This window comes from Sitophilus oryzae, unplaced genomic scaffold, assembly GCF_002938485.1.
Source record: "Sitophilus oryzae breed Bouriz unplaced genomic scaffold, Soryzae_2.0 scaffold_942_pilon_pilon, whole genome shotgun sequence".
NCBI lineage: Eukaryota > Metazoa > Arthropoda > Insecta > Coleoptera > Curculionidae > Sitophilus > Sitophilus oryzae.
The window spans coordinates 2,624,522-2,636,522 of NW_022147575.1; the positions used below are offsets into that span (position 1 = coordinate 2,624,522).

Consider the following 12,001-nt stretch of genomic DNA (forward strand, 5'->3'; position numbering starts at 1 on the left):
TCCTTCAATACGCAAGGCTACAAGTATCGCTCCTTAAATCTCTCTGAAAACCTTATACATAAAACATTTTCATTATTTGAAAATTAGGAAAAAATACCAGCTATATTAATCCAAAAATATAAAACAAAGAAATGCGTATCCTATCCTCCACTATAATGAGAAAAAATATATATTTAATTTCTTTTTTGTTATGTTCTTTTATTCTGTACTAATGTTCGGTTTATGCAGACATTTAATACGGTTTCGGAACTAACTACTCTCTCATTTGTTACAGCCTGCCCACGCCAAAAAGAGAGTTTTTCTCCTTTAATCACTCGTTTCCCTTTTTCTACTGATATTTGGAACAAGAAATACGGGTCCTGTCAGTACGATACGTTTATCAGAACCATACAAAATCTTTTGTTCTATTCGTTTTGACTTAATCGTTTAAAAAACTGTGTATTTCAACAACAGATCAAAGGAAAATGCGGTAAAAGATAGATTAAGGAAAATACGGTACAAAAAATGCAAAAACAGTAATTGAGAAGAATGGGAAAAAAGTTCTTTTAAAGCTGCGTTGTCGCCAAACAATAAGATATTAAACTTTATAAATAAAATTGCTTATAATAAGTGTGTTTCAAGACAAAACAGATAATACTGAGATTTAATAATAACTTTGTACGTCTAAAGATCTAATTCTTGTTTTATTTTTAAAAGTTTGGAAAACTTTTTATTAATGCTTCTAGCTACGGTTTTAATTAAAATACATTGATTAAGGATTTTAAAAATAGAAATATAGAAAACAATCCAAGTTATTTAAATATAATAATTAGTATATCGGGTGATTCACGGTAATGGTACATTAGACGTTTATGGAGAATAGGTAATACGATTTTTTTGAAAATTTGGATTTGCTTCATCTATCTAAAATGTTTTCAGCGTTACAATGTTGACTCATAATTGTAAAAGTAGCATCTTTATTACTTTAAACGGAACACCCGGTGTATTTTAACATTTTTGGAAACTACTTTCATATCTCATTATTTTTCTGTTGTACTCATCTATACCCATATAATATACTAACATTCCAAATCTCGTTTTGTTTGTCTGAAAAAATTTAAAAGATATAGGGATGAGCCATTTCTGAGATGCACCCGGTATAGTTTCTCTACCACACAAAATATCGAGTGTTATTTATGTGGTTCCCAAAACACACATCCAATTTGTATGGTGTCAGTTGCATTGAGGAATTAATTAAAAAAACTAATATATTTTTTTCTAATTAAGTAAAACCTTACAACCCTTAAATTTAAAGTTTTTTTTACATCCTTCAATACGCAAATTTGCAAGTATCGCTCCTTAAATCTCTCTGAAAACCTTATACATAAAAACATTTTCGTTATTTGAAAATTAGGAAAATATACCAGCTATACCTATTAAGCAAAAAATAGAAAACAAAGAAATGCGTATCATATCCTCCACTATAATGAAAAAAAATATTTAATTTCTTTTTTGTTATTTTCTTTTAAACTGTACTAATGTTCGGTTTATGCAGACATTTAATAGTTTCGGAACGAACTAACTACTCTCTCATTTGTTACAGCCTGCCCACGCCAAAAAGAGAGTTTTTCTCCTTTAATCGCTCGTTTCCCTTTTTCTACTGGTATTTGGAACAAGAAATACGGGTCCTGTCAGTACGGTACGTTCATCAGAACCATACAAAATCTTTTGTTCTATTCATTTTGACTTAATCGTTTAAAAAAACGTGTATTTCAACAACAGATCAAAGGAAAATGCGGTAAGGGATAGATTAAGGAAAATACGGTACAAGAAATTCAAAAACAGTAATTGAGAAGAATGGGAAAAAAGTTCTTTTAAAGCTGCGTTGTCGCCAAACAATAAGATTTTAAACTTTATAAATAAAATTGCTTATAATAAGTGTATTTCGAGACAAAACATATAAAACTGAGATCTAATAATAACTTTGTACAAGTGTCTAAAGATTTAATTCTTGTTCTATTTTTAAAAGTTTGGCAAACTTTTTATTAATTCTTCTAGCTACGGTTTTAATTAAAATACATAAGGATTTTAAAATAAAAACAAACCAAACCAAACCAAACCATATCAGTTCCATACTTTTTATTGTACGATTTATATCATTACGAAAGTTTTATTTTAAAAATTTGTATCTTTTGAAAAAGGTAATAGATTTAGTTAAGAGGTGAAAGAATAAATAAAAATCCGCAAAATTTTAACAGAGCTGGTACAAATGTACGAACTTGACAACGCTGTTTCCGATACTCTTCAGTCCGTCCGCCAAAAAATGTATGGAAGGAAAGGATATGGAACGGAAGGGAAACGGAACGGATAGTGTTTGTTGTCCTATTGATTTAAATGATATAATATTTCATGTAAACGGAAGGGAGCTGATATGGAAGGTTTAGTCAGAATCAACCCTTTACGCTATATTGTAGATAAAATAAAAAATTATATAGAAAAAAAGTTACATTAAAACATATATGGATTAAAAACTGTAATAAAAAGTCGAAAAGCAAGCGAAATATTAAAGAAAGAAGAAATTTTTGAGCAAATCTGTTATGCCACCATATTGTTCGCTGAAATCGGATTGCATAGATATGTCGAATATTAAAGTCACGTATTTTACCGTGCCGCTGCAACCAGCTATTGAAGCAAACACATATTTTCTAGAATTGGGTAAAAAGAATAGCAAAAACTTTTCCGCGTGCATAAAATAAATCAACATAAATTTGAAAAGAGGCACAAATTTAGGGGCGCCGGCTATTATAAAACCTCGTGGGTGCTCATCAGATATGGCTAAATGTTCAACAAATTTCCAGATTGTTGATTGTTATATTTGTTGTGTTACAGTTTTTACAAATCTAGTATACAGGGTGGTCAGAACTGTATTCCGGAAACTTTGGCAGCATATTGTGCAGATAAAAATAAGTAAAAAAGTTCATATAAATGTATGTCCTAAAATGCTTAGTTTCGGAGATACAGGGTGTAGAAGTTTCATTTTTATTTCGATTTTTTCCAAATAATTTCTGAAGTAACGTCAATATTTGAATGAAAATTGGTGGCTGGGAGTTTTTTGACATGAGAAATTTGATTTTGATGTCAAAATAACCTCTACTAGTAGAGGGCGCCACCTACATGTTTTTTAACTGGTTTGAAGCGTAATAAATTTTGTCCGTACCTGTATAAAACTACCGAGCAAAAAAAACACATCTGTGTTTTTTACGTAAAAAATATCTCTTTGTAAAAATCGCTACGAGAAACCGTTCTTAAGATATTTAGGATGGAAATAGTCAATATATGTCATTATTGACGAAAAATAAACACGTTGAGTAGATAGTTATTTTACTGAAATGATAAATTTGGGAACTCTTTATTTTTTTAAATTATTCATAAATTTTTTCAATAGTTCAACAGTTTCTGTTGAACTTTTGGCACAAAAACATTTAAAATTTATGATTTCAATAACTATTTAGTCAACAAGTTTAATTTATGCCAACGATGACAGGTATTGATAATTTCGATTCCAAATATCTCGAAATCTCTCTAAAAAAAGAGATTTTTTTACGTAAAAAACGTCGTAAATGTATATTTTTTTATTCAATAGTTTTATACAGCTACTGACGAAAATTTATTAGTCTTCAAACCAGTTAAAAAATATGTAGGTGGCGCCCTCTGCTAGTAGGAATCATATTGACCTCAAAATTAAATTTCTTATGTCAAAAAACTCCCAAACACCAATTTTCATCCAAATATTGACGTTACTTCAGAAATTATTTGGAAAAAATTGAAGTAAAAATGAAACTTCTACTCCCTGTATCTCCAAAACTAAGCATTTTTGGACATACGTTTATACGAACTTTTTTACTAATTTTTATCTGCAGAATATGCTGCCGAAGTTTCCGGAATACAGTTCGGACCACCCTGTATATGTTATAGTAAAAGTTGTAAATCGGTGATTGTTAACAATTACTAGTAAAAGCTCACATTCACTGATTTGCTAAGACTACGCCAATAAAAGTTCAACAGCTATTTTTGAAACCAACTTTTACTAGTGAATGCTAGCATTTCCTGGACGATAGCAGTGAGTTTGAAAGATTCAGTTAACATTAAATTGGGCTAAACGTTAGCAACGTTGACAGACATCTGGCGTAAATTCGCTTTTGTGATTATGTATAATTGTTTTGTTATCGTTGTAAAAAGTGCTGTGCGGTATTTTTCCTACGGATGCAATTTTCTGTGAAAAATTAAGGTAAACTAGGCACTCGCAAGAATGTAATAGTGCTTGTTTTGGTCATAGTTAAGCGTGCAAGAGAAAAATATATTAAAAAACCTAGTGATTATGAACTTATTAATATTTTAATTAGGTTTGGATATACGAATAACTCCCTTTAAAGAAAATTCGGGCATACCTTTATTTTGTCCACGATGAAGAACTTTATTAAAAAACCTTGCACCAATAAATAATCTTATCTTTATGAATGTTTTTTTTTAATCGTTTTTTTAAGCCTTAAAATGTTTACTATGTTTTCCCTTTTAATATTTAGAAGGTTATGTCATTATGTTCTATAATTTTTAATAAATATACCGAAGAAGTAAATTCCAATTTTAAAATATTATGTGGATCAGCTTGAATATTGAAGTGATCCAATATTTTTAAAAGTTTTATTTGTTCTAACTCCCACCAACATTCTTCCTCACCACACTCACCCTGTACAATAGAATAACTTTTACTGACAACCTTTTATAAATGGCTACAATTCGACAATAATTGTGCGTCGGGCATATGTAGCTCCTATAGTTATCCACCCTAACTTCTACAGGTTGGCTCAAAAAAATATGAGTGGATCGGGATAATTTTTCTAAATAGAACGCCCTGTATATTATTGCATTTTTGGCTTCCTTTTTGATCGCTGTACATAATCTTAACATATTATTAAATATATTTTGATAGTTTAAGATATATTAATAAATAAACAAAAAAGATCAGTCTAAAAAAAATATTAAAAATACAAGAAATATCCTAAAATCAAAACCATGCTAGGTATTTACCACAGTTGGTCTGTACTTAGTTTCCTATAAATATTCTAATCATAAACGATATAAAAATATCCTTGGAAAAAAAATAAAAAAAAAATAAAAAAAAATATTGGAAAATACAGCTTGGGAGAGAGGAATGAAAGAGGAGACCGTTTAATCGAATTTGCCATCATTAACAGCTATTCCATAATGAACACTAGATTTAACACACAGCCCAACAGCATTTTACAACAGCCCAAGAAATATGGGAAGCTTTCAAAAAATACAAAACAACTGCAACAGGATCAGAAAAAGAAGATCAACCGATAAAACGAAAACATTGGTTATCGAACGAGACATTCCAGATCATCGAAGACAGAAGACTTCTCCACCGGAAAGGCATACATACAGAAGAAGAGAAAGAAGAACTAAAATACCTGAATAAGGCAATAAAGCAAGGAGCAATAAGAGACAAACAACAATTTTACTCTGATATATGCAAAGAAATCGAGGGACACAGTCTAAATAACCAACCAAGAGACGTCTTCAAAAAAATAAAATATATTACCAGGGACTTTAAAGCTAGAAATTGGGCAACCGAAGATCAAAATGGAACTTTAAGAACCAAAAAAGAAGACATTATTGAGGTGTGGTGATCATATTGCAAAGATTTATACAAAGACAGTGAAGAATATAACTACGTCGACCACCACGAAAATTCAGAGAAAGAACCGGACATCCTTAAAAGTGAAGTTGAATTGGCCATAAACAAATTAAAATACCATAAAGCATCAGGTTCAGACCTAATGACAGCAGAAATAAAAAAGCCGTTAAAGAACCTGGATTAAAAATGCTTCATCTGATCAGTAATAAAATATGGCACACAGGAGAATGGCCCGACGACTGGACACATTTCACCATTGTCACTCTCCACAAGAAAGGGAGCATACATATGTAAGTGCAGCAACTATCGTACAATTTCCCTCATCTCACATGCCAGTAAAGTAATGTTGCAAATTATAAATGAAAGACTGAAAGCTTTTCTAGAAAGAGAAATTCCAGCAGAACAAGCAGGTTTTACCAAGGGCAGAGGCACTCGGGAACATCTTCTGAATATGCGCCAAATCATAGAGAAAGCAAGGGAATTCAACATCCCTCTTTATATTTGTTTCGTAGACTATAAAAAAGCTTTCGATAAAGTCAGATGGCATCACCTGTGGAAAATCTTACAGGAAGTGGGGGTACCGCAACACCTTATTTCGCTTATCATCCAGTTGTATCAGCACACTACAGGATCGGTTAGAATACTGGATTCAGCTTCAAAGGAATTTTCCCTCGAACAAGGAGTCAGACAGGGGTGTATATTGTCTCCTCAACTATTTAACATATACGGAGAATACATAATGAGAAGGTCGCTAGAAACATGGGAAGGAGGCATTTCAATAAATGGCCAAAAAATAAATAATCTACGCTTTGCAGATGATACAGCACTACTCACTAGCAGTCAAGAAGAGTTAATCAATTTAGTAAATAGGGTAGAAAATGAAAGCAATCGGCTCGGTCTGGAACTAAATACGCAAAAAACCAAAATCATGATAGTTGATAGGCACCATAACAACCATCCAAATATAAGTCATATCGACCGCTTTGAAGTCGTTAAGTCATACGTATACCTGGGATCACTATTGACAAATACAGGTACATCGGAAGAAGAGGTGAAGCGTAGGTGCAACATGGCAAAGGTAGCTGTTGGGAGACTGACCAAGATCTGGAAAGACCGCCAGATTTCAAGAGCCACCAAAAACCGGCTAGTCAACTGTTTGGTACTCCCAATATTGACGTATGGCTGTGAATCGTGGACTCTCAGGCTGGCGGAACGTAATGCCGCAACCGCACATGCGGCATTTGGCGATCTCCGATCGGAGCTTCGCCGATTTCCTATGTGTGTGGATGGGGAGTCGAAGTTCGGCGACGAGAACGAGTGCTCATCTCTATGTTGTTGCTATCAGAGCCCGCATGTGTGGATGGAAAGGCGAAGTCCGATCACGAGCGCTCGGTAATTGACGAGCGCTCGGAGTTCGCTAAACGCCGCATGTGCGGTTCCGGCATAAGAAGATCGATGGCTACCGAGATGTATTGTTATAGACGTATGCTCCGTATCCCATGGACTGAACGCCGTACAAACGTTTCCATTATAAATGAACTTAATATTACTAACAGGCTTTCCTGTAAAATCCGACTAAAATAACTAAAATATTTTGGACATATAATGAGGAAAAGTCCGGACAATATGGAAAGACTCATAATTCAAGGCAAGGTGGAGGGACGTAGACCACGTGGCCGCTCTCCAACTCGATGGATAGACCAGATCACGACTAGCTGTAGCAAGCCAATGCACGATGTCATCGAGATGACAAAAGACAGAGGCGCATGGAGAAAAATCATCCATGATGTTACGCTGACCACTACACTCCCTAATGGGGGTCAGGACTGAAGAGAGGGAAACGATACATGATGCTCGAAATTCTATGCCAAACTTTCTAAAATATAAAATAATTTTCTTTCGTTTTTTTTAAGCAATACCCTCGTTATTATTCCTTTGTTAGATAGAGAATTAAAAAATGAACATTTTTAAGACACATTTTTATTTTTACTTACCAAAAACGAGAAGCGTTACATCTGATACTGCCAAGTTGAAAAGATAGTAATTTGTTGCTGTATGCAGTGTTGGCTGTTTGATTATCACTATACATACAGCTATGTTTCCTAGCAACCCAGTCACAAATATGATTCCATTTATAACTGAAACAAAAATTATATAATCAACAAAAATTATATACAGGCTGAGTCTTAATTGTAACCATAATAAGTGCAAATATTTTTAAGGGTGGTATACAGGGTGTCCCAGGCTGAGCGTGCATTAGAAGTTTCTAGAAAACTACAATGTTTAGATCTACATTTAGTTTGAAAACGTATATTTTTCTTGATTTTGTCTAGCTTCCTTTGACATTAAGTGTCAAACAGTCAGACAATTTATTTCCATCTATCACAAAACGAATTATTTGAATTTCCTATATTATAAATACTGCCGGCTTAAGAGTTTAAAAGTGTATTTATAAAAATATATCGTATATCATATTTTCGCTCTTTAATGATATCTAATAGTTGATATTATTAATAACATGCCATATGATCAAAAAAAAGCGCTAAGTTGGCTTGGAAGTGTCACAATCCAATGGCCAGATCTATTATTTTACATCGCATGACGTTTAAAGTCATAGGCTACTGGTTAAATTAAAGAAAAATATATGCTTTAAAACTAAATCTTAAATAACTTAAAAACAATTTATTTTAGGTATAGGAACACGTATAGTCAAAAAGTGACGAATTGAGAAGCCTTTTCATTAGTGAAATAAAAAAAGTGGATTTCCATTCGAAAAAAAAATGATTTATGATAATTTTTTAATCGCTCAATTCCATGATAGCTACGGCCATTTTTATATGACATTTGAACAATTTAATTTTTAAATAGATAGCCACATGTCTTCTCTTTATGGCACAGTGGCTGTGATAATTGATAATCACTAAATTTGACGTTTAGGTTATACACATTTTTTTGACAGGTAGTTTTTTTTGTCCAAAAATTAAAAAAAAATGTTTTTTCTCAAAAACGGTTATTGTTAGATATACAGGGTTGTTCACCACATACGACACGGAGTATTGTAGCTAAACGATTAGATTTTTACAAATTGTAAGTTTTGGTTTTTTGAAGGTCTATTAGAGCTATAATTTAAATATATTTTTACAATATACAGAGCGTCCCAAATAAGTAAAAAATATTATAGTTGTATTTTTTTAAATGGAATACACTGTATATTATTCTATTTTTGGATTCTACGATTGAAATAAAGGTAAATTTGATTAAGGTTTATCACACTTAAACCTTACCGTTTTTGAAATATTTTCAATTTTATGAAATTGCAGTAAACAATTTAAGGCTTTATTTTTCCAAGGGTATCAAAGTTTTTAATACTAAATATTTACTGAAGGTTATTTATTGATCAGATATTGTGTTCCAATAATAAAAATGTTACAACCTTATACAGAGTGTCCAAAAATTTATATTAAATAATTGCTAGCTTTAAACCGCAATAACTTGTTTAATTTAAATGGAACGCCCTATATATTTTACGCGAATAAGATGCACAATGTAATTGTCTATCAAATTGAATTATACCATTTTTTACGCATCTCTTCAAGTTTTCGTAGAAAATGCATTTTCTTACAATTTAGACCTCATTTATCACTATATCCATGAAATATTGACATTTCCGATTTTTTTATAGCACCATAATATGTACAAAACGTACAGGTGGTAAATATTGCAAGCCTATTGGCATACAAAAAAACTATTTAAATCTTTGTAAAAGAGTATACCAATTAAGTATACCACCATTATTTCCTACCAAAAACACCAAAAATTAGTTAATTACATACCTTTAAATTGTTTTAATTAATAAATTATTCTAAATAAATGTGGATTTGGCTCAGAAATCAATATAATAATAAGTTATGAAAATGAATGTCTTTGTTTTTATAAATAAGCATTCGTTAATAAATGAAATAAAATTTATAAGATGTTACTTTTTACCACACTGTCTAATACACACACAAAATTCAGTTTTTTAGGATTTGGAGCAATTATTACTACAACGTAAACAGTCAATTAATGTAGTTTGAATACTGGGATCATATTAATTGGTCCTCTTTAACAAAACATATTTAAACAGTTGTTTTTTATTTTTTAATTAAATAAGCGAACTATATCGACAATATTAGTATATGTACCCTTTGAAAATTTATTACATCTTTAAAAATAAGCTAACATGTCAATATTCCATGGGTATAGTGATAAATGAGGTCTAAATTATAAGAAAATGCATTTTCTATGAAAACTTGAAGAGATGAGTAAAAAATGAAACAATACAATTTGATAGACAATTACATTGTGCATCTGATTCACGTAAAATATATAGGATGTTCCATTTAAATTAAACAAGTTATTGCTGTTTAAAGCTAGTAATTATTTAATATAAATTTTTGGACACTCTGTATAAGGTAATAGGTTTTTTTATTGCAACACAATATCTGATCAATAAATAACCTTCAGTAAATATTTAGTATTAAAAACTTTGATACCCTTGGAGAAATAAAGCCTTAAATTTTTTACTGCAATTTCATAAAATTGAAAATATTTCAAAAACGGTAAGGTTTAAGTGTAATAAACCTTAATCAAATTTACCTTTATTTCAATCGTAGAATCCAAAAATAGAATAATATACAGGGTTTTATATTTAAAAAAATACAACTATAATATTTTTTACTTATTTGGGACACTCTGTATCTTGTAAAATTATTTTTAAATTGTAGCTCTAATAGTCCTTCAACGAACCCAAAACTTACAATTTGTAAAAATCTAATCGTTTAGCTACAATACTCCGTGTCGTATGTGGTGAACAACCCTGTAGAGTATTTAATATCAAAGTTCATAAAATTTTACAGAGAAGTTAAGTATGTAATAAAAAATTGGGGCACCCCACTTAAAATAAGAAAATTGCTGTCCACTTCCGGTATTTCCGGAAGTGCCGCCATAATAAAAATATTTTGAATCGATAGATCTAATTGTAAAACGATGATGTGCAAAAAATCTCCAATATATGTAGATATTGTGGTTCTAGAAGCTTTTAATGCACGCTCAGCCTGGCACACCCTGTATTTCGACCCCAAAAACACGCCTATGAGGGTTTTTTTCACGAAAAACTTTTTTTGAAAATTTGAAATTTTTGAAATAGTCAGGTCATCTCACACTGAAGGAAACCAAATTACACTAGGCTGTATTCCGTTGCAAACCAGGCGAACCAGACCGGAAAATTACAGTAAAAAGCGGTTCCTGAAAAACATCGGTTTGATACGGAACGGTTTGGTAAAATACTGGAAACGTCAAATGTTGACGTTTTCTAAATTTCAATACCTCCATTATAAAATTTATCTTTTAAGCATTTTTAATGTACCTATTCTCTGTTTTTACTTTTGCTTCTTCTTTTCAATGGAGTTTAATATTAAAAGTACTTTATTAATAAACTGTTAAACTCGTTAGACAGCTCAAGTGAAGATTTGCAGGTCTTGTATTAAAACAGATCAATAATAAACTTTATAATAAATAAACAAATATGATCAATATTTATATTTTTATAGCTTACAAAACATTCACGATTACTTGGTGTCTTGTTTTTCATGTTTTCATTAAATGTTCCTGACTTTAAGAAACAATGGCTGCATGATAAGTTTAAATGGTCCTAAAAAATCATTCTATTTAGTTAATAAAATTTATTTACCTTTACTGCCTACTTCCATTGCTTTTGGATGTAAATACAAAATATTATTACATATTTTAGAAATTAAATGAGAATTTCAAAAAGAGATTGACAAACAAAACCAGAAAACCCAGTCTGCTCGCACTGGTTAGTTGGGTGACAGTTATAACCGAATTTTTCAGGAACCGTGTTCCGTAATAAGAAAACTTTCAGAAAACCGATAAAAACGGAACATAAAACCATAACCAAGGTAAGCAACGGAATACACCCTAAAACTAAAAGTATTGGGCGACAGGCAAGATACAAAAAAAACACAGTCGTAGTTAAAAATAAAAAAAAAGTTTTACCAAAGAACACTTGATAAACTTTACGAAAAATAGGATGTTTTATGTTTTTGAGAGGGAGAATAGGATTTTTATGTTTTTGGGAGAAAAAAAAGTTTCCCCGTGTTATTTAAGTGGAAAATAGAAAAAAAAATCTCTTAATATTAATATTGTCGAACATAACTTAAAATATCACATTTTATATTAAAATTTAAACATATTCTCAGCAATAAATTATAATAACTGTTCTGTAGACGCAAATAAAAGCGA

The 12,001-nt window shown here is 31.2% G+C and overlaps 1 protein-coding gene across 1 annotated transcript in view; it reads right to left on the reverse strand.

Moving 5' to 3' along the window:
- LOC115891040 (neuropeptides capa receptor-like) overlaps positions 1–12,001 on the reverse strand; it is a 173,367-nt gene that overhangs the window by 138,145 nt on the left and 23,221 nt on the right. The window contains exon 3 of the mRNA XM_030911434.1: positions 7,693–7,836. Coding sequence (XP_030767294.1) covers positions 7,693–7,836 — 144 coding nt within the window. The remainder of the gene's footprint in view (positions 1–7,692; positions 7,837–12,001) is intronic.